The following is a 24090-nucleotide window of genomic DNA, read 5'->3' on the forward strand; positions in this document are numbered from 1 at the left end:
GGTCCTCATGTTCCCAAGCATCCTCATACCTGAAGACAGCAGCTACTCAGTTTTTGAGTGATGTCCTTTCTGCACATTGACGTAGCGATTGACGTTACTGCTTTGGTCAAACTGCGCCACCTGCTGGATACATTCAGATTTAATTAGCTGTTAAAAAGGCAAAATAACCTCCTAGTATTGTCTCATTCATTAATTTCATTGTCTCCAGGTATTTTACAGCAAGTATTACTTACTCTTCTTCGAGTCAACACACACATGGCTTCACTCCAGAGATTATTTCAGCAATTGTGAACTCAAATTGTTCATTCTATATTTAATATTGATTTATTCTATGTGTCATCTTATTTTTGATGAAAAATGATTTGATAAATTCATAATATTCTTATGGGAGATGTAGAAAAAAGTGAAGTGGCCTTCAAGAAGATGAAATGATAGATGAAGTGTGCATTTATCCTCTTTATTTTCAGTTTTCTTCTCTGTCTGTTAATGGTTATAGGCCATCTGCCTGTGCAGCTGGGTATTTGGTTCAAATTTATTTTTCAAACTAGTCTTTTCCTTTCTTTCTTTTTTCTTTTTTGCATCAATATTATTCCATAAACATGGAAAGTGGAAAATAAAATAACAGAAAATCTTCCATAATTGTTTCACAGGTCTGTCATAACTGTGGTCATATACGTAGGTAGTGATTGCTGTGTGAATCGTGGGTTGCAAGATGATCCCAGTGGCTCCCTAATTTAACATTTTAGGAGTGCAAGCAGAAAATGTAGGGGTGCACAACATAAATGGACTTGCAATGAAGGCAAACATTCACATTTCCTTTTCATTTATGATCCTCATGCACATTGGCCTGTCACCTGTAATGACAGATACCAGATTATTTTGAGTCGCCCCTTCCACGTTTCATCAGTGTTAAAACAACAACAACAACAACGACAAAACTGCAAATCTACTGGTTGCTCATACACAACTAGATGAAAAATGTACTTGCAATAGGCTTCATGCACAGCTCCACTACTTCCTGAATTTAAACAAGCTCCTTTATTTCCTGTTTTACATTATTGGACAAACTGATTAATCCAGGTGTGTCTGACTCTGGCCTCAGTAGTCACAACAATGGTCAGACACACACTTGCATTAATTAGTTTGTCCAGTAATGTAAGACAGGAAATAAAGGAGCTTGTTTAAGATCAGGAAGTAGTGGAGCTGTGCATAAAGCCTATACCTTAAATTGTAGGGGCATTCTGGACATCTAGTCTCAATTTATAAACAAGTTATGACCAGATAAACTGCATCATTTTAAATGGGTTATACTTATTAATATGTAAGTGTAAACTGAATTCTTGCATTAAAATAAATCAGTACGTATATTTGTTCGGTGAAATATAAGATGTGAGCATAGCAGGCAACAGTGCCTGTCTTTATTTTTATTGACAGTAGCACAGGAGTATACACCGGAATGAATACAAAGAAAGATAAGTGTATAAAACATTAAAGCAGAAGTAAGTGATCCGGTCGTTTTGGCTAACTTCTAGTCAGCCGATGGAGTTAGCAGTCCCCACCCTCGTCATGGATCTATTGGTCCTCGTCTCTACGTCACCACATTCACGCGCATCCCTTGGCTGCACACACAGAGAGGACCGCCCCTTTATGCCGTTCTCTCTCCTCATTGGATAAAGGTTGTAGGATACAAGGAAAGTTTTCTCCTCGGCTTACAGCAGAGCAGAGCGACTGACAGACCCGTGTTTCGGACCAAACACTCTATATAAGTGCTTGCTGTCGGAAGATATAACTATTTAAGACTTATATTAACATAAACATTCTGCTTACTTCTGCTTTAATATATAGTTAAAGTGTAAACTGAATTCTTGCATTTTAAAATAAATCAGTACGTATATTTGTTCACATGGCACATTGTAGGCAACAGTGCCTGATCTGTCTTTATTTTTTATTTAAAGCAACACAGGAGTATACACCAGAATGAATACAAACAAAGATAAGTGTATACAACATTAATACACAAACATGCAGCAATTTTTATTTTCACAATCACATATGGAGGAGATAGGCTACTGTATATTGTTTAACATAGGCTACGCAGACAGTTCCAGAAAATTTGGCTGTGTGTTGTCTTGTCTGTGTATGTAGATATTAAAATGAATCAAATAAAACAGGCAGTTTAGTTTCTTATGAAATTCAGTGCAGCCAAACAGAACATTTTGGGGGCAAACAGTGCCTCTCTTTTTTTTTTTTTTTTTTTTTTTTTTATTATTCAAAACTTTGTTTCACATTACAAAAATAGATTTTCATGGTGAAATGCAATTAATAAAGCACAATTATATTATACACCAGGGGGAATTTATAAGTTTACAACAAAATTTTCAAGTTTTCACATATATTGATAGTCTTAATCGCTTTCTGGTTGTTTGAAAATTTGATGGAGGTTATGTATTGCTTGAGCTCACTGTTAAAAGCAGTAAAGGAAGGTTTTTTTTTAATGAACTTACATTTGTGAATATGAAATTTTGCCATTAAAATAATAAGGTTGATAATAAAAGTTATGTTAGCTTTGTCCTTGTTTTTTTTCAGGTCAGGGAGCCCAAACAGCACATTCCTCCAAAACAAAATAAAATCACCATCAACATTGATAGCAACAAAATTACAAATATCACTCCATAGTTTTTGCACAATAGGGCAGAGCCAAAACAAATGGGTTACAGTTTCAGCATGTACAGAACAGAAAGTACAATTCACATCAATGTCTTTTTTAAATCTTTTTACAATGTGGTCATTGGATGGATAACATTTATGAATAATCTTAAATTAAATGCAAACAGTGCCTGTCATTTTTTTTATTATTTGACTACCGTGACGCCACCGGATGAGCACCCTTCCCTTCCTGCTCTCTGGTCGGTCGGTGTGTCTTCCTTCCGGCTCGCCGAAAGAAAGTTGAGGGAGGTTCAGCGCCGCGGCTACTGGGCTTTTTTTTTTACATAATGGACAGCCAGGGAAGGAAAGTGGTGGTCTGCGACAATGGGACCGGGGTAAGTCAAGTCCATCGCTTTGGTTTGATGCGTCAACACAACAGAGTGCATTTCGTTTTTTTTAACCGGCGGCCGTTTGGTTTGTGTCGAATGATTTTGCTGAAACCGGAAGTGGGGGTGTCAGCTTCGAGGCTAGTTAGCTGGGTGGGTAGCTAGCTAATTTTCATTCATCCAGACTCTTCGCGGAAATAGCACGAAGACTGGGTGTTATTGTCGGAAACGAGAGCTGAATACACAGCCCCGAGTGTCGAGTCTCTCACAGCTGCATTACACACCCGTAAAAAAATGAAGTAACGGCTCATCTGTCACCCAACGGCTGTGAAGCTACGGCAGCTAACTAGCCTAGCCTAGCCTAGCCTGCTAGCATTTAACAGCTGACTGTCTGGTTTGCTCTGCCACCCATTTCCGTGATTTACTTAAAAAACACGACGCAGACCTTGCAGATTTACGAATTTCTGTATTTCGTTTCCGTATTGCGTTAAGCACAAAAAGGTAGATATTTGTCTTTATACTCCACGTCAGGTGGGTGTTAACGGTAGGTTAGGTTAGGCCGTGCCAGGTGAATAATAGAGGAACCACCTTTTAAAAACGGTGTTATCCTGAATAGCTGCAGCTTCGTAGAGAGAAATGTCAAATAACTCAGTTTTTTTTAGCAAAATGTAAACTTCAGAAAAAGAAAACGAACTGCATTTACTCCAGTTCTGTACTGAAACACAAGCTTCTTGATGTCTACTTCCTGATTCCTATTTCATGACATCTCAAGGTGGGAGGGAAATGCTATTGATTTTTCCCCACTACATTTATCTCTATAGTTACTCTCTAGGTGATACAGGCAAGTCAAGTTTTGTAGATGTATAGCCCAGTGTCGTATATTACTAATTTGTCCCAAAAGGCATACAATAAACATATAAAATTAATTATTACAAGATCAAATTAGTAGTTGCCAACCTGTTTGGCTTTTGGATCTTGCAAAAGATGCAACTTTGTCCATGAGTTGTTGGCAGCTCCACCGTGATTTCATTTAATAAGCTACAATGTGAGACTGAAAGAGGGATACTAACAATTGTTTCTCACACAATAGTTATAGGCTAAATATAGAAAAGTAACCACTAGACTAAACCGGTGACCAGTGCAGGAAACAGTTAAAACTAGCTGCCCCTTGTTCAGCTACACCACAAATATTTTGCTTACACACACTGATGCATCAGCAGTAAGTGGGCTACTAAGGTCAAATATTAGTCATCCTGTAAAATGAGTACACTTCATGTACATTTGACTGGTGATGTCTTTGTGCTTTTTATGGAAGTAGGGATTTTGAATAGATTTCTACATCTAATCGCATATTTTTTCCAATTTGTTATTTTTGCAATCTTCCACCACTGGATGGCATTGCATGTGTTTTACACTTGCAGTGCGTCTGCCCTTGTAATCTGCTTGATTTATTTATTAAATCAGGACTTTTGACAGGTTCTCAAACACCTTTGAAAGTTGTAGGTGTGTCGTGAGAAACGCTGCAAAAGAGTTCACAGCAAACTGGGAAATGACCACCAGCTCAAAGTTGATGTATATGTACATTTAGGGAACCATCCTGGCCCGGTGGTCTTTTTGTCACACCTGGTTTAATAGTCCACTAAACTGTTAAATTTAGGGGAATTTCCAAGCACCTGTGGTTTGTAGACGAAATAAGCATCTTTTACTCCATCTAGCATATACAGTAAAATTCTGCACATTTTGCAGATGTGGGTTTATGTTTACAAATTATTCATTGCACACAGGTAGTAGTGCCTCTGAGCATAGGGACTTCCTGTCTAAACCTTGTCAGCAGTTAAAGAGGATGTTGGCTCAGCATGTCACTGACTAATAAGGCTTTTTTTTTTAGATGTGACTTTTTCAAGCGCATTGTGCGCAGCCGGGAGAGAGAGAGAGGGAGAAAAAAAAAGCTGAACCTCTGTCAGAGTTGAATTGAGAAGACAAGAGGAAGTGAGAGAGTCTGAACAGCGGCGACATTTGTCACCAGCACATTTACAGATCGCCAGCGTGTGTGCCGTTTCACATCATCGACTACTGTAAAATTCTTACGGTTTAGCTTTGTCTTGAACATCTGCAAGAAGAACATAAAGTTTATTATTATTTTTATTTATATAGCACATTTCATACAATTATTGTAGCTGAAAGTGCTTCACAATAAAAGAAGGAAGAAAATAAGAAAATGTAAAAAAAAAAAAAAAAAAAAAAAGGAAAAAATAGAGATAAAGCAACAAAAAAAGAAAGAAAATATGATCTTGCCCAGCATTAGTACAGTGCAGCTGCAAACAGGTCAAAAGTAAATGTTTGGTTTGGTGGATCAGTCAGAAATGCGCTAATAGAGGTGAACTAGTTTTGTAACACACACTCACACAGCAGCTGATTCCTGTGGTTTGTCTGGTAAAATCTTTACCCAGATTCCTTTGCGGGGGCAGGGCTTTTTCCATAAGTAGTGAAGCACTGCTTGGTGGATCTATTTATTTTTTATTTTTTAAATTACTTGATTTACACTAGCTGGTTTCGATTAAAAAAAAATTGTCACCTCATGGTCTTTCGCTTTTACACGAAGCTGTTTGAGGTCATGATACAAATAGCACAAAATGCAGAAACTGTCTTGCTGCAACTCTGAGCCTTAAACCACCCAGAGTTGCAGTGCAGCTTGTAATGCAATGCTGTCTATTCCTGGTCTTCAACTCTTTGATCTGCTTGGTCCACACAGTTTTAACAATTATGACTTGATACTATGGTTAAGAAACTGTCCAAATGTTATACGTATATATGTAATATGTTAGTATCATCATTTTCTGATGTGCTCTATCGAGACTGAGGCTTTCACACAGTTTGAATCCAGCACAGACCCTCTGTTGCATGTCTCGCACACCCTCCTCAACCTTACCTGTTAGTGTCAAAAAGAGATTAAAGGCCGAAATGCCAAACATGTTTTAAAGATATTTACATTTCTCTACCATTGTGCTGGAGGCCGAAGCAGATGTTCATACATATTCACACGTCGTACGAACATAAAGGTTGTGGCATTGAGGCATCAGTGGTCCCTTTTTTATTTATTTATTTATTTATTTATTTATTTATAATCTCAGTGTAAATGTCAGTTCTGTCCAGTGTTATCAGCAGGGTGACAGTCACGGTGTCTCGCTGTATTATTACACAGCATCGGCATTTAAAATGTGTTTTCTTGTCACTTACTCTGTGCTTTTTTCCTCTTCCTTTTTCTTTCAGTTTGTTAAGTGCGGCTACGCAGGCTCCAACTTCCCCGAGCACATCTTCCCTGCGCTTGTTGGGAGACCCATCATTCGCTCGACGGCCAAAGTGGGAAACATTGAGATCAAGGTACAAGCTGGTCCACCTGAGCGATGTCCCCTGGAATTGATTGTTTATTTAACCTTTTAAATCTTGATTTCAAGGGTGAACGTGGTTAGGAAACAAGTGACAACACAAATGTATAACCTCCAAAGCAAATGTATGAAATCACACATTACAGATTCAGTTTCTGATATAAGCACAAAGTCACCGGTACAGGCTGACTTCATTTGACTGTAGAAAAGATTATGTTATAGAAAGCTTCAATAAGAGTTACTAATCAGCTCTGAAATCTGTTAGACAACAAAGTCGGTCCTATAAACAGCTTGGTTTAGATGTCATCTAAGTGTAAACCACATTTCAAATGCATTGCTGCACATGTGAAATCTTTAATCGATCCTTTTTAATTTGTCTGAAGGTGAGTTGAGAGAAACATCTGTCAGTTTTTCCATTATTTTAGCATGAATCTTTCTACCTCTGTCCTGTTCTCTCCAATTCTTTTGTTTATTTATCTTTATTTTCATATATGTACCTTCCTCTTCCTCCATGTTTTGTTCCCCTACGATGAAGTAGAATTCCCAGAAGATGGTAAGTTCGGGTTGGTGTGTGTGCCTCCTGTTCTTGCCTGCTCCCGGAGAGTTGTGTCATGTTTTGAACTCAACCGAAAACGAAGCTCTCTTTCTTTTAGTTTTTCTTCATTTCTTTTGTCCTGTTTGTTTTGTTTTCTTTGGTTGGTTGTTTATTCTACTCACACAACAACTCTTCATTCTTCAACATCCCAACCAGTGCCGGGCGGTGTTGGCCAAACGAGCGGCACAGAGTCAGATAGATGTACATCACCTTTTCGTTAATGCACTCCTTTCCCCGGGCTAAAAGTGTTGCAGAAATGGCTGTGATGAATCATAGGCCAGCTGTTATCAATGGAGCACTAAAAGAGATTTTGGACCAGTTCCATCTTTAAAGTCTCTGATCTGCTGGTGAATCCCGACCGCCAACCCCCACTTTACCCTGCTGTTGTTGAAGAACTGAAATAATTACAACAGTTTTCAGCTAAAAAGAACTTTTAACTTTGAGCCACAGTTAGAAAACAAATATTAAATGTCCCGTTTCTTTCTGTATTGTGTCGTGGATCTATTTTAAAAACATTGTGCATTTCTTATCAAAGTGATGACCGGTTAAGATTAAGTTGCTTCTCTGGTGCAAGTGTTTCACCCTTTGACAACTGCAGAGGAAGTGTTCACACTGGAGGATGCATGGCAGGCAGCTGAAATCCAGAGACAGAAGCACATCTGTTTTTCTTTTTTACTTTTTTTTCTTATTTTCATTGAGACCACATGGAGGCGATGCCTGTGACTGGTACTTTGTTAATGCCAAAGCACACAGGATGAACCCATAAAATGGCTGCCTTCAGTAGGCTTTTGATGTCTCCAAGTGGAACGTGAGATGCTTGACTGTGTGGCTAACACTGAGCTCTAACCCAGCGGTTGTTTACATTGCCAGGCTGCCTTGCATGCAGCTAAGTTGAATGGTGCTAAAAAACAAGTGGTTTACTGTAGCCAGAGGGAAGTGTTTCCAGGTGTAAATGCATGGAAAATAATGGCTTGTTGTTATGCATGCTGGGTAACTGAGTTATAACTTGAAGTGCGACATGAATGCACCTGACAGATAACCTGCTTTCAGAAAAAGTGACATAGATAATGAGTTTCTCTGATATTAGTCGACCAGCAGGTTCAGGGGAAAGCTGGATTTGCTGATTTTATTACCCAACAAATACTTGGCTGGTGCTCCTCTCTGTGGTTAGTGAGACTGACTGATCCAAGAAGGAGGCTTCAGAAATGGGAAGAGCTCTGCTGCCTGGCTTCTTGAATATTTATCTGTGTTGACATTCGACCTCTCCCTCCAGGATCTGATGGTGGGGGACGAGGCCAGCGAGCTGCGCTCCATGCTGGAGGTCAACTACCCCATGGAGAACGGCATCGTCAGGAACTGGGACGACATGAAGCACCTGTGGGACTACACCTTTGGCCCGGAGAAGCTCAACATCGAGTCCCGCAACTGCAAGATCCTTCTGACCGAGCCCCCGATGAACCCCACCAAGAACCGCGAGAAAATCATCGAGGTTTGTTTTTTCTTTCATATTTTATTTAAAGAAAAAATAGGGAAAAAACAGCACCTGACATTGTTAAATGAATTAATTGAAGGATATATACAATAACCAAAGTAATCCAGTGCTTTCTGTCTCATGATACCGTCAGGGAATGAATAAAAAACAAACATACACACACAAAAAGAATCAAAACCTGGGTCATTACAGAAAAAATACAGATACCACATAACAGTCTGATCCATATATTGGTTCTGAAAACTGATTTCATGTTGCACTGGGCTCATTCACACAAAGCGTTCAGAGTCTTTGGTTGAAACCCTTCAGTCTTTCCTTCATGTCCGTAAAATTCTCATAAAGATCTGCAGTGTTTAAAACTTGCAGGTTCACGCTGCTTCTTGAGCAACGGCTGGCTAGTGTGTGTGTGTGTGTGTGTGTGATATTTTAAGACTTTGCAGAAGTGCCACTTTGGTTAATCTTCTGTGAAATTACTTCATTATGTGTTACTTCTGCATTGTGCTGCAGAGATAACTTTGCATGAGCTTTTGTTGCAGATACACTGTAAGTATTGGTTTTCATCAGCAAACAGTAACTGAGTGTGTGTGTGTGTGTGTGTGACGTTTACCGACCTCTTCCTGCAGGTGATGTTTGAGACCTACCAGTTTGCAGGCGTCTACATTGCTATTCAAGCTGTGCTGACCCTGTATGCCCAAGGTAAGAATAGACACACACACAAATGAATAAAAATAACACATATGTGACCCGTTCCATCAAAATGAGTCGGAAGTCGCAACGTTCTATTTTTAGATAATCAGCTGATAACATGGAAAACCCATAGAAAATCAAAAAAAAATGTTTACCCTAATTTCAAAGCAATGACATTCAAAAACAATCTCCCAAAGTTTCACAGTCCAGATAATTGAGAAAAGGCACGTAAATGATGATTAAAGTTGACCTGCAACTTAAACCCTCTGAAAATGAGCGCTGCTTCGGTGCAAAACATGAAATATCTTCTGAACCGTTCATGATAGAGACGAGCTGTAAACTGCATCTGAATCGCGGGATTCTCCGCTTTCCGACGGTCATTGAATGTTGCATCTATGACGAGCAGGGACGGGTACAGAAACAGATGCTAAACCGAGTAGCATCGACGCTAACAGAGCGTAGCATTGATGCTAACCCGAACGTACACGCTTGCACATGTTTTACAAAATGTCAACAAAACATGACAACTTCTGAACCGTTTATGATAGAAACGAGCTGTAAAAAGCATCTGAATTGTGAGATTCCCTGCTTTCCGAGGGTCATTGAATGGTGCATCTATGACAACAAGGGACCGTATAGGGTGCGTGTAATCACGTGGTACAGGAACAGATGCCAGAGTCCCTGGCAAAAACTTTAACTGCTATTTTCTCAGGTTTTAGAACGGAATGAGAGAGTAGGAGATCGTAATTCAAATGGCCACATCTCGAAAACCATCAAATGTATGACTTTGACTAGGGTATCATTTTAAAGCTTATTTTCTAATCTTTCCATTGATACCAAAATCTCAACTTTGAAATTTGGGTCACTGTGACTCATTTTGATGAATCGGGTCACATATACACAATATTTTTTGTTGACTACAGTTTCCTCATCATAAAAACTTAACAGGTGTTTTTTTGTTTGACCAAAACCTCTCTAGCAACAAACTAGATTCACCCCGACGACGTCTGGGAGTTAGAACAGGTTTCTATTGTTTTCCAGTTGTCGCCCAACACCACCAAACAGACGGCTTTTTCGTTTAGATTGTGTAAACATTCGTGTGTGGCGGTATTTAACCACCACACCTTTGTTAAATAGTTTTGTTAAAAGATTTGTTTTAGGGATCTACTTCGATACCAGATCTGATAATTCAATGTGCCAGAAAGTCTAGACGGTCACATTATTAACACTCGCTCTGGGACATCCCATAGTCACACACAGACACGATATCCTAACGTCACCTGAAGTGTCCTGATGTGTGAAACTACACCTGCGCCTGAAGCGGGATCAGACGAAACTATTTGTAAATACAATTAGACGCCAGTGTTATTGCCAACGTTAGATTAATGTTATCACTCACAGTTCTTTTGTGTTTACCCGTGTGACAATACCAACAATGAGTAGCCCAAAACTCACACTGGATAAACCTTAAATACAAACACAGATTAACTTGAAGCAGAAGTAAGCGATCCGGTCGTTTTGGCTAATGCTGCGTTCCAGGCAGGCTTTTGAAATCGTAAATTACAGCTTCAAGTCACAACTTACGACTTTGTAGCGTTCCAGGCAACCCACTCGTGTTTTTCCGACCTGTTTTACCTGTGAAAGTCACTATAACGGCCACTCGTAACTTCTGACCCGTGAACTCGTACCAGATCGAACTGGTACAACTTCACAGGTCGGAAAAACACGAGTTACGGGCTGCCTTGAACGCAGCATAACGTCTTGTCAGCCGATGGAGTTAGCAGCCCCCGCCCTCGTCATGGATCTATTGGTCCTCGTCCCTACGTCACCACATTCACGGCGTTCCTTGGCTGCACACACAGCCCTGCATGCCGTTCTCTCTCCTCATTGGATAAAAACTGTAGGATACGAGAAATGTTTTCTCCTCGGCTCAGAGCAGAGCAGAGTGACTGACAGACCCGTGTTTCGGTCCAAACACTCTATGTAAGTGATTGCTGTCGGAAGATATAACTATTTAAGACTTATATTAACACAAATATATCACTTACTTCTGCTTTAACTGTGTGTGCGTGTGTGTGTGCGTGTGTTTGTGCTTTAGGCCTCCTGACCGGTGTGGTGGTGGACTCCGGGGACGGTGTGACACACATCTGTCCAGTGTACGAGGGCTTCAGCCTGCCCCACCTGACGAGACGCCTGGACATAGCAGGCAGGGACATCACCCGCTACCTCATCAAGGTATCCACTGTTTTGTCTCTGTGACTCAGGGAAACAAAGGACACACGAAAAACAAAAAAACTTGCAACCAACTTCTTTCTTCTTGTTGTAATAAATAAATAGATATATCAATTAACTACTCAGAAGACAACCACAGATCATCACTGTGAATGTTGCTACTAATTAAAAACAAGTTTAGAGTTTCCAATGATCCCCTCAAAGAAAAAAAAGAAGACAAATCAAACAATTTTCTACCAATTTGATGTGTTTTTTTGTCAGTTGTGAAAGATTTGGAATTTAAAAGAATGAATATTAATGTGATTATGTCCTCAAGACCATTTGTTAGTTGGCCAAACATGATGTTGCATATGCATTACAGTATTTAAAAGATGATTATTATGAATAACTCACAAAAAAAATACAATAAATCACCCAGAACCTGTCTCACCTTCTGTCTGTCTGTCTGTTGTCTCCCGTCCCGTAGTTGTTGTTGTTGAGGGGTTATGCCTTCAACCACTCTGCAGACTTCGAGACGGTGCGCATGATGAAGGAGAAGTTGTGCTACGTGGGCTACAACATCGAGCAGGAGCAGAAGTTGGCTCTGGAAACCACCGTGCTGGTGGAGTCATACACGGTAGATACACGCTTTAATTTACCTTAATAAGATTTCAATGTCATATAACTTTAATTTTGATTTTTTTTTTTTTTTAAACGACAGGCACACTTATGGCATCGTTGCACAGGTTGTTCGTGCGTTCACTCCACTCCATAAGCATTAACAGTGGAAGCGTGGGTTGTGGTTTTTTGTGGTGTTTTTTTGTACAGGTTTGTGAGTCATTTCACAACTCTGTTTAACTGCAGCTCAGCTTATCATGTAAAATGGTGTTTGTGGTTGTTATTTCATCAGGTGTGCACTGTGCAGACACAATAGCCCGTGTGAAACCAGATCTATGAGCTACTGTAGTTGCCACCCTCACAACTAGGACTCTGTTCCCTCAGTGGGTCTTATATACGGAGGAAAACATTGGTGTCGCCGTGTTTCCTGCTGTTCCCCCTGTCTAATAGTTATATTATAAAATAAGAATACTTAAAATCAGAGACATGCGATCAACAAAAACCAGTCAGGACACGATGAGACTGAACAAAGAGGACAAAGATAACTTCTGAGAAAACGCTGAGTTTGCTCAAGAAATGGGGACATGAATATTTTGTGAAATGCGTTAAGCAGCTGTTTTTCAGGTTGGACGTCGTTTTACTTAGGCAAACAACACACTTCCAGCCCTCTGCGATTCTCGTTTTTGTTTTGTTTATTTAAAAAAAAAGAAAGTAAAATTAGCTCTTTTTGTGCACGCCACATGCACACAAGTTTCACGTTTCTGCTTAAAATAGCATCATCGTATAAAGAATCCCTCCCAAAGGGTTTGTTATTCACAAGTGGCAGTATTTTTTGAAGGAATCAAAACTAATGGGGTAACTAAATCTGTTTCTGCACCGAGCTAAGTAGACTACCACATGCCCATTGTTGGCGCTGTGAGACAGGGCAGTGCTGCTGACTAACTGTTTTCTCTGGGACTCAAACATATGGGGGTGCAGACTTGCTTTTCTTTCCAAGGCCTTTTCCCTGCAGAGGGAACCACAGAATCTAAACGCAGGACCTGAAGTCTGTGTTAACTGCACGCCTTACCGAGCACATGTTGTGTCTCAGGGCTCACTGTGACCATGTGTGTTTGGGTTAGTGTAGGCGAGTGTGTGCGCGTGTAGGCGTGTGAACATGTATGTGTAAGTATCGTTCTGTGTGCGCGAGTGTTGCTGAAACAAGGAGGGCAATGTAACTGTGGCCGAAGGGCCCTGAACTGCACGTTACATCATTTCCTGTGCAGCCACATTGCGGCTGAGGCTGGGCTCCGCTTCCTCCCACTGCCCTCAGCTGAATGAAGCCTTTTTATAGTCATACACATCCAGTCTACTCGTTTTGGAGCCGACACTCACTGTGCCTTTTTACCTGCTGCTCTGGCGCGGGGGGGTGTTTTCAATCTGGATTAAACACATTAAATCTCTTAAAAAAAAAAAAAGAAAACAGAGAGATATAGAGAAGTCAGGACTTCCTTTCACACATCTCAAACGGAGAGTAGCCTTGATTCTTGCAGACGAGATTTACATCCTTTAGCACACTCTGTTGAGTCATACATTACATCCTACCTCTTCACTGGTGTCATGCTTCTTTCTTTCCTTCTTTTTCTTTTTTTTTCCTTCTCTTTTCATCTCATCCCCTCCCACACATCTCCAGCTGCCAGATGGTCGTGTGATCAAGGTGGGAGGAGAGCGGTTTGAGGCCCCGGAGGCTCTGTTCCAGCCCCACCTCATCAACGTGGAGGGTGTCGGAGTGGCCGAGCTCCTCTTCAACACCATCCAGGCGGCCGATATAGACACCAGGTGAGGCCGGTGACGAGGCACGGATACACCGTGTTTCCACTGACGCACCAGTGACGGGAATAACGGCGTTATAAAATAAACAGCATTACTAACGCCGCTTCTTTTTTTCCAGTAACAATAATCAAAAAAGTTACTGTTTCCCCCGTTATAACGCTGTTACCGTTACGGACAATAAAATGCGCCGTTACTTGACCCAAGAAGTCCTGTCTCAAAGTAATACACCCGTTAAAGTGTAGGACATTATTTACACTTTTTTTTTTTGTCCATCAACTAGTCAGAAAAACGCTGTTTATCTGGAACTAACCAACTGCGTGGAGGGATTCTGAGTGAGTGAGTTGGTTAGTTCCAGTTAAATGGGAGATTAAAGGAGGTCGAGTCCAAGTAATTTGACTCTTTTCCTGGTAATCACTTACTTTTATAATGTAGTAATTCAGTTACTAACTTAGTTACTTTTTGGGGAAAGTAACTAGTTAACTATAACTAATTACTTTTTTTAAATAACGTGCCCAATACTGACACACACACACATTTACAAGTCACTAATTGTAAAAATAAAAAAGAGTATGCTTTGAAGCCTATTCAATTATTATTTATTCCTTGATGTTGTTAAGTTTAGTTTAGTTACAAGAGTTTATTTTGGTCTCGGAGAATCAATATACATTATATACACATATGTTTTAAATGTAAATAAACAAGAAGCAATAATTAATTTCTTATTTTACCTTAAAGTATAAATACAAAACAAAACAAATGTACCTTGACCTAAAAGGTGTAGGCAGAAGCTTCAGCTTATTTTGCCTCCCCTTCTTAAATTAACACTTTCCGTGTGTATATATTCTACAAACAGTAGGCAGTTCATGAGCACACTGGTGTTCATAATTCAGTTTTATATTTATCAATAATTTTGTTTTTAAATAAGTTTTGTTGAGTGATTAACGTCACGTCACAGAGGGACTCAAATCTGACCAGAAAGTTCATGTTCAACAATGTGGACTATGAATTTCATGATATATTCATCGGGAGGGAAATCAGCAAAACTACTTGTATGATTTTTGAGATGCTGATTTCTCTTCCTGCTCTTTCTCACCCTCTCTCTCTCTCTCTTCCCGTCATCAGGCCTGAGTTCTACAAACACATCGTGCTGTCGGGCGGCTCCACCATGTACCCGGGGCTGCCCTCTCGGCTGGAGAGGGAGCTCAAGCAGCTCTACCTGGAGCGTGTGCTCAAGGGAGACGTGGACAAGCTTTCGGTGAGAAACTGTTCTGATCGCCTCGGCTTCACTTGTTGCAGTCGCACTGTTGAGAATACGTGATCGATACGGAACTTCTCTGAGCTAAAACCACTCGCATGTGGTTTGCAGATTGACTGCGACTATGAAAACAGGTCGCATAAAATTAATTTTAGCCCAAATTTAGAAGTTGGTTAGTGTCAAGTTTCCTGCAACAAATGCTGATGTCTTTAAAAAAAAAAAAAAAAAAAGCACTGAGATGAGCTGAAGTCTCCCCCTCAGTTGGTGTGAATTAATATTTCCAGCTGATTCTGGGGGTTTGTTTGACTAAGCCTGGGCGGAGTTTCCCACATGTGAGGGAGCAGTAAAGCACCAGAAAGGTGAAAACGACCGCAGTGAACATATTTAAGTCGGTTTTTTAGAGAGTAAACTGTGACTGACACCTGACAGTGTTTCCTCTGTCCAAATGAGGAAGTCCCACACGCTTCAATTCACAGCAGAATAAATGAATCGCTTTTTATCCGCGCTGCTACTATTTGAATACATTTGCAAGGTTTAGGAAACAAGTTTTTTTATGAACATCGACGTCTCTGTTTGTTCGGTGCAGTGGACGTGAACGACCACCAGGTGGTGCCAGCGGCCAGTGGACGCTCATTTAGCTTAATCAGAGCTCACCAACGCTAATCACAACACATGTAGGGTTCACTTCCCAATGATAAATATTTGTTTTGGGGGAAAATATCACTACGTTACATTTCCGTGTCCGTGTCCCAAAGACACAGACCTACTCTATAAACAAAGGTCCACAGATGACTCATAAGTTTAATAGCAAGTCATTATGTGCTTTACTTCTCTGCCCACAACTGCAGCCAGACTCGCTCTGCTCAAATTGTTTATCTCATTCTCTAATGGCGAGCGAGTGTTTTTCACATATCTCTGTTGCTTCTAATGAAATGTGCACAGTCTGTAACGGCACATGTGTCTTCTCCCGGAGAGCCCAAGGTCATATTTATACTTAAATACTAAAACCCCCCTGCTCGGTTGTTTAGTCTTTTCATATAGAGCCGGGGCTGTGGTCAGCTTCGCTCCATGTTGATTACACTGGATTCAAACATGTTGGGGAGGAGAAGCATCCAAACATCCATTCAGTAAATTCCTGCAGCACATTCCACTTGCTGCTGTTTGCATCTGCTCGTCTCCGCTCCGTCCTTTTCCCCCTCTCAGTGCGGCTCAATGACTCCACCTTGGATCCGCAGCCCGGCCCCTGCGCCTTTTTTCAGCTGTTTGTTTGTTGCCGCTGCTGCTGCTGCACCTATGTTTGGACAGCGCGCCACGTGAGCAACAAACAAGCCTTGCGTCTTTCGCCCTATTTGGTGAAAATATGAGCGTTTGGACGCACTGGAGGCTTCAAGACACCGCGGAGAAGTGGATTATGTTGCAGGGGCCGAGGTCTGAGTGTTGATTTTTGAGAGTTTTTCCATTATAAAACCTGGGAGCACGTGTGTGACCACAGAGGTCGAGGAGGCGCCACGTTGGCCTCGGTTTTCTTTGCACTAATCAACATTTTTACAACAATGGATGAGACGACTGTACAATCACAGGTGTTGCACATAGTGAAGTCACTGCTGTTTGAGGTTGTTGTCTTGGTTTCACACCTTAAAATCATGTAGTGGTTCAGGATGGTGCAGCGCTCATGTTGAGTCATGTCTTCATACAACATCTTCTCTCAGTGGTTCAGCTCCAATGAGACTGAATATTGTTTCTTAAATGGATACTTCACCCAAAGTTGATAATTCACCAATTTTCTACTCACCGTCATGCCAAGGAAGGGTTTGGAGAACTTTAAGAGTTATCAAAACGCCTTTGGAGTTCGAGGGGGGGTCCGACTGGCAACGGATTTTCATATAATGGCGGCGGATAGAGTTCACTTTTGAATCGTCCAAAACACACACTATGAAACATCCAAATACCACCATACTGCTCGTCCGTACTGACCAAGCTCCCAGTGGCTGCGAGATGTTCGTTCGTCGTTGTAAACCATTGGACCTATGATGTAAACACGGAAGAACATCTCGCAGCAAATCTCGTGCAGCCACTGGGAGCTACTGCTACAACAAGGCTAAAAAACAGTGTGTGTGTTTTGGACGATTCAAAAGTGAACTCTATCCGCCGCCATTATATGAAAATCCGTTGCCAGCCGGACCCCCCCCTGCAACTCCAAAAGCGTTTTGATAACTCCTAAAATTCTCCAAACCCTTCCTTGGCATGACGGTGAGTAGAAAATTGGTGAATTATTGATTTTGAACGAGGTATCCCTTTTAATATTGGATAAGATCAGGTGACCATATTATGGCTGTTTTCCAACAATTAGGGTTATCAATACAACCGGTAGCGTTGCTCATGCTGCTCGTCCTGAGTGCTACATGTGCGACTAATGTCCTCACAGAGAGAGAGTCTCTAAACAGTAGACACGTATTTCAGATGTGGCTGTTTTTCTTTTACTGTTTCGTGTTGCTGACGCTGCCCGAGGCTCCGAGCAGTTCTTCTCCAGTTGTTCTCCAGTTGTTCTTCGCCGCGGCAGCAATTACAAATGTTTTATTTTAATATACAACTTGAACGATCATGCATGCAAACTTAAATGTAGTCCAAACTGAAACTGGGGAAACAAAAAAAGAAAAAAACCCTCACACTGACTAGAAAAACATTAAGATCAGTATCGCATCCGAGTGCAGAGAAACAAAACAATGGGGCACTTTGAGGCAGCAGCGTGAACGCCGCCTGAGTCACAGGTCTTTTCTTTGTTGCGCAGGGTCTCTCCTCACACTGTACGTCCCTTTGTCCCCTTGTCTTGTAGAAATTTAAGATCCGGATCGAGGATCCTCCCAGGCGAAAGCACATGGTGTTCCTGGGCGGAGCCGTGCTGGCCGACATCATGAAGGACAAGGACAACTTCTGGCTGACCCGGGAGGAGTACCAGGAGAAGGGAGTCCGCGTGCTGGAAAAACTCGGAGTCACCGTCAGATAAAGCACTGTACGGACAGACCACGCATACACACGTTACAAAAACAAACAAAAAAAATAAATACACACACACACACACACACACACATATATACACACGACATGCACACACTTCCCCCCCCTCGCCCCCCCATCGCAGAGTATATAACTATTTATCCCTCTTCTCCTCCTCCTCCTCCTCCTCCTCCTCCTCCTCCTCCTCTTCCTCCGGCTCCTGATTCTCCTCAAACATCAGAGGGAATCGAGCCATCACCTCCTCCTCCTCTTCCTCTTCCTCCTTCTTCTCTCTCCTCTTTGCCTCTTCTTCTCTCCTGGTTTGGGATTGGTTCACACTTTTCCTCGCAAGCCCCCCAGATTTCCACTGAAACTCCTCCTCCTTGTACTTTAAAAGTAGGACTAGAAGGGTTAACGTCGCCCCGGCTGGTGAATTTTGAAGCCTGATTTTTAAAAGAAGGAAAAAAAAAAACTCAAAAAAACAAAAAACAAACTCCAAAAGCTGGTGGAGGAGGTTAAAACCGTGAGTGGGAAATGAGTTTGATGTGAATTACATTTGGCAGGTAGAAGCCAGCAGCCAGTGCAGCGAGGCGAGCGTCTCAGAAAGTTTAGTTTCCTCCCTTTGATTAAAACGTCCGGAGGGGATTAATCGATGCAAAGTTTCTAAGCAACTCATAAGCGTCTGTAATATCACAATCAGGGTCCACCACAAACAGCCACGGGCCGCTTTCAGCATCTGTTCCAGGTGAGCGAGAACTGATCACAGTTTTATGTCGGTTTTTATAAATGATATCATGACTTTTCTTTTCTGGGAGAGGGACTACTTCTTTTCTCTTTTCTTTTTCTTTTTTTTTTGCTTTTTTCCTTTTTTGTTGGATGTATGAGCTCATATCTTTAAATCAGACTTTCTTTTTTTTTTCCATTGACTTTTTTCTTTTGTTGCTGTGCACTACTACCATTGTAAATGGAGTGTATTGTGGTAACAGAAGTTTCCTCCATGTTTTTATGAAGAATTGATGGTTGATTTACAAAAGGGACAAATACGCAAAGTAGAGGCCCCTGAGCTTGACATCGGTTGTGTGACGGTACTTTGGGGTTTGTGGGTGGTGAGATGATGATGATGATGGGACGTGGGTGGAGCGTTACTATTTGTTCCTCATCAGCCCGCCGCGCCGCTGCCTCCCTTTCTTTTTGGTGGCGGAAAATGTGAAGCTGAACGAGTGGGTGTGAGCAGTTGTAGCGACAATCGAGTGCAACCAACGCTGCAGTACCTCACCTGTCGCGTTCCTTCAGCTCCGCCCCCGAAGCAAGGGAGGCAGTCGCAGGCTGATGATGAGATCGATTTGAATCTGAGCACCGAGAAACTTGATATTAAAAAAAAAAACGAAGAAGAAAAAGAAGAACAAAATGTTAATTTTTTTTTTTTGTTTTCTGAAGTTGAAATGCTGTTGAGATCATATTTAAGTTCTCCAGTCGTTCTCTCCCAACAGTCGAATTGATGATTACTGGAGGCACTTCTATTTTGAGTATGATAAATGTGTATTTTTTTTTTTCCTCTTTCCATGAACGTCTATCCAGTGCCAAGTGCAGTTAATGTTAACTGGATCTCTCATGTTTTAATGTCTTTTTCTTTTTGTCACTGTTTTTTGTTTTTATTTTCCTGTGTTGTTCATAGCATAACTGCCTAACGCTGATTTAAATAAAGAAAAGTGATTTATAAGGATCGCTGTGCGGTGTCCTCTTTTCTTCACTGAATTGGTGGAATAAAATGTCATGCAGAGATGTAGTTATAAAAAAAAAAAGTGACTTAAGTATTCAACAGGCATGTAGGGCTGCAGCTCTTCAAATTAATGTCTCTGATTCATTTACAAGTCTATGAAAAGTTAAAGAAAATGTGGTGTAAAAATGCAAATTGCAATTCCTTAGAGGCCAAACTGATGTTTTATTTTTTCTACCAACACATTAAACTTCACAAATATTCAGTTTACAGTGAAGTGAGTTAGAAAAACTGATAATATTTAATGAACTGTTGAATGATCATCAAAAATTGTGGTCAATAAGTGTAAACTTGTTCCAGAGTTTCCTACTTACCCACATCAGAGGAGGCAGGTTTCTACTCATCTCTGCACCTTAAAGACTGTTTATTCACTGTGTTCCTAAAAATAAAAGCCTCAAAAGTTCATTATTGACCTTTTGGAAACATAATCAACAAAGCAACTCTGAGTTCAACCCTGTCTGTTGCTGAAGACCATTTAATGGGGTTGAAAGCTGTTTAAAAAAAAGCCATTTAGTGACCCTGAGGATGATGGGATTGTTTTGTCAGTCAGAACTTGTTCTACCTGTTGTCGTGCAGCCGGTCAAGCTGAAGTCGTCACTTATCTCTGGTCTGAGAAAAACAGATTTATACACAGGAAAGAAAAAAAAGAGACTGATAATCAGTAGAGAAATCACAACTAACTGATGTCTGGTTTCCAAATAATCCCGTCTGAGCTCTGAATCTGAACACTGCTGGTGTTGGAGAAGATCTTAAATGCACATAAACAAAAATATTTCCTGCTCTTCTTCAAATTTTACCCTAAAGTGTCTCTTATTCAGCAAAAAATCTTTATCTTAGCTTCTACTTGTTGCTCCAGCGTCCGACAGCAGCAGCTCAGCACAACACTGAAGTATGTGCCGCAGTGGATTTCCTCACAGCTCTGCAATGTGGAAAAACGACTTTGTGTTGTCAGATATTCCTGTTTGCATCAACTGGAATGAAGTCAGGGTTTTTACATGAATACAGGTTTTTATTTTACCTTTGGCAAAATGGGAAAACCAAAGATAAATCTGCAATTTACAAGTTTATTTGAAACGTTTTTCAGCTGTAAAATATGAGAGGATGAAGTGGAATTCAAGTTTTGTGTTTTTTTAAAATCCATGTCTCATAAGAAATAAGGTGGTCGGAGTCGGTGTCTTCTTTTAAATCTCTACTTAAAACACATTTCTTTCGTTTAGCATTTCCTGATTTTCTTGTTTTAACTGTTATCCTCATTTTCTCTGTTAAGCACTTTGTACTCTTGTTTGATAAGTGCTTATAAAATATGCCCTGCCTTGTAGATCAATCAATCTTTGGATCATCATAAAATCAAAAAACAGGAATCATTAAGAGTATTTCTGTCCAACTAATAGTCCAAAATCTAAAGTTAAAACAGCAAAGTCTCACATCTGAGACACAGGAAGTGTCAAATGTTTGACAGTGTTATAAACTGACTGTAAAAAAAAAAATACTTGTAGATAAAATCTCTCTGTTTTTTTTTTTTACTTGTCAGTTGATGGTAGGTTTTTAGCAGGGAGCTGGAATTCAGTGTGGAGATATAAACACATCAGAGGAGAGGATGGAGGTATGAAGGTGACTGTGGCTGGGTCACAGAGGAGGAGGAGGAGGAGGAGGAGGAGGAGGAGGAGAGCTCGGCGCAGAGCAGAGCAGAGCAGAGCAGGAGGAGGAAGAGGAAATGGAACAGTGGCAGAGGACTGGCGCCACCAGAGGAAGAGGCTCTCTTTCCGTGCCTGAAATAAAGATCTCACCCAGACTCTTCCGGCCTTGTTCCATTTTAATCCCTCGACTCTTTGCCACTTCCCTCTTAACCCTGAACTGTTACCTCTGATGCACCGTTTGAAGTTTCCTATACCCCATCCCAGCACAAACAGGCCACTAACACTGGCCTCAGCGGGGGTGGCCGGGGTTTGTAGCCGAGGACAGTTACTCATAGAAAAGAATCAGATAAGTTTTGCTCTTATCGGATGAGGTTGATGGTCGAGATTAGACCGAGCATTGGTCGATGTCATGAATGAACTTTGAGTCTCAGTTTGTAAACAAAAAAAACAAAACAAAAATGAGAATTGAAAACTTACAATTTCAGCCAAATGTCATCTACGGATGAAGATCATGTGCTGTGATCAAAAGCTCCAGAACAGCTACAAAATGGACCTCGTTCTGAGAGATTTCTTCAACCTGCAAAAATGCATTAAAATGAAAATCCTGATCTACAACTTCTTTTTATCTTGAAATTTTAGTTTTCTCTCTCATACTGATATGTAACACATAGGACAATGCATCATACTTGCTTTTTATACTTAACATCTAAAACATGAACTTTTCAGTTGTTATTTAAAGGACCTATATGCAATAAAAGGTTTTTCCTCACACCTTTTTAGTACTTTTCTTATCTTGTAGCCTATTATTAAAGTAAAAGATTAAACTGCTTTCATCAACAGTGGGTTTTTCCAAGTTGCTTTTGCACAAACGGTTTCCAGCTAAAAGATTTTCCACAGGGTGGGAGTAGAGAGAGGTTTTCCTCAGTCTGACCCGGTTTATCTCAGGTGCAGGGTTTTGAAACTCAGTTTTAAATAAAGTATGCTGAAACAATTATCTGCCTCCTTGTAAGCTTCACTGCTGCAACATCTCCTCTCAACGTGCGTGGTTTCATCAGGCCTGAGAAAGAGACCCACAACTTGGAGTTAAAGTTGCACAGATAACATAAGATGTGCAACAACAAAACCTCAGCTGTAAGGAGGGAAATGTAAAAAAAAAAAAAAAAAAACATAAAATCCTGCCTATCTTTGGACATGAGACCACAGCACTGGTGCGGGACAAGCCACCCATTCCTGTAAATTGCACTGGGAAGTGAGCGCCGGTGCTCCGTGCACCCAGAGAGGGGCCACGCTGACCCCATTACACAAGCAGATATCTTAAATGTTTGCACATGTGGACTGTGATGCTGTTTGCAGCCGCTGAGCTGCTTAGCAGGCCCCCAAAAGCCCTGAGGGACCTTCTTTTTCTTCTCTTTTCTCCCTCCCCCTCCCCGCTCTCGCGCTCCATCATTATCGCCCACATGCTTTTCCAGAGACATCCTGAGTCAAACAGCTCGACGTCCTCGATGGCTATCACATGTTCCTGCTGAGGAGGGAGGCAGCCGGGGAAAGACATCTTGAGGAGAATGAAACATGGTGTACTAGGCTGGGTTTTTTTTTTCTCTTCTTCTTCTTTGAGCTTTCTTTCATTAAATACTTTACAAAGAGTTTGGTGCAGCAAACGATGGAAGTTATTAAAGGATAATGAGAAACTTCAGGCCTTGACTGACATTTTTTATTCTCTGGATCTCCTCACAAAGTCATGGGTGGCATCCGCTCTCCCCAGCAATTTTTATGTCTCTCTAAAGATCCAGTATTTGTCTTTAAAAACAGCTCAGGAACTCCACATGTGACGGTTAACTATTTTCACTTCATAAAATGTCAATAATTTGCCACAGGATTTGGGCTTTCTTCATGATTCATGTTCTCCAGAGGAAAGTCATCATCAGCACCGCTGCTTAGCGTGCTAATGGCTAATTTGTGTTCCTTGATTTATCTCCTGTAAAATCCTTTTTTTATGTGACTGAATTTAGTTTCAAATTTTATTAGAGTCCATTTACAATACGCTTTTGATGCATTTTGTCCATTTAAAAAGGGTTATTTGTACTCTTTACTATTGCTGGCACGCTAGCTGTGTGTTCTCTCAGGTTTCCTGTGGTAAAATCCTTTTAAAAATCTGACTATATTACATTTTTAGTTAAATGTTTTTATCAATGTGCATTCACAGCTAGTTTTTGATGCAATTTGTCGCTTTAAAATACCTGTAAGTTTAGCTACAGCTACATATTAGTCAACATTAGCAACTAATTTCCCAGAAGCAAACACAAATTCAGCATTAAACTTTATTCTTTTACTCTACATGAGCTGTTTTCAGAGGTAGAAATAAACTCTATTGTCATCTTTTGTTTTTATCAAGTGTTTTCTTCTACTGAAGTTAGCATGCTAATCTGTTAGCCCCAGCCTGACGACGTAGCTCTGCTCTCTTGTCTTGGAAGCATTTCAAGCAGCAGAGAAAACATACAAAACCTCCCTTTAATGAGCTTTAGTTTGGGCCTTTCTTGTTTTACAGTAGATATTTTATGAGGAAATAACCAGACTCGCGTGTAGTTTCACTGTTT

At 40.8% G+C, this 24090-nt stretch overlaps 1 protein-coding gene across 2 annotated transcripts; it reads left to right on the top strand.

The window, feature by feature from the left end:
- Positions 1-2922: 2922 nt before the first annotated feature.
- On the top strand, positions 2923-19490 carry actr2b (actin related protein 2b). Of its 2 annotated transcripts, XM_083988415.1 has the most exons (10): positions 2923-3041; positions 6303-6413; positions 6957-6971; positions 8287-8502; positions 9129-9201; positions 11291-11427; positions 11891-12040; positions 13694-13839; positions 14956-15088; positions 17922-19490. In XM_083988415.1, exons 1-10 carry the CDS (start codon positions 2994-2996, stop codon positions 18090-18092), a joined length of 1200 nt encoding a protein of 399 aa, XP_083844541.1. In that variant the 5' UTR covers positions 2923-2993; the 3' UTR covers positions 18093-19490. The 2 variants fall into 2 exon arrangements, with proteins under 2 accessions (XP_083844541.1, XP_083844542.1); XM_083988416.1 differs by lacking the exon at positions 6957-6971.
- Positions 19491-24090: the final 4600 nt, after the last annotated feature.

The sequence above is a fragment of the Trachurus trachurus genome (genome assembly GCF_905171665.1).
Source record: "Trachurus trachurus genome assembly, chromosome: 15".
NCBI classification, from domain to species: Eukaryota; Metazoa; Chordata; class Actinopteri; order Carangiformes; family Carangidae; genus Trachurus; species Trachurus trachurus.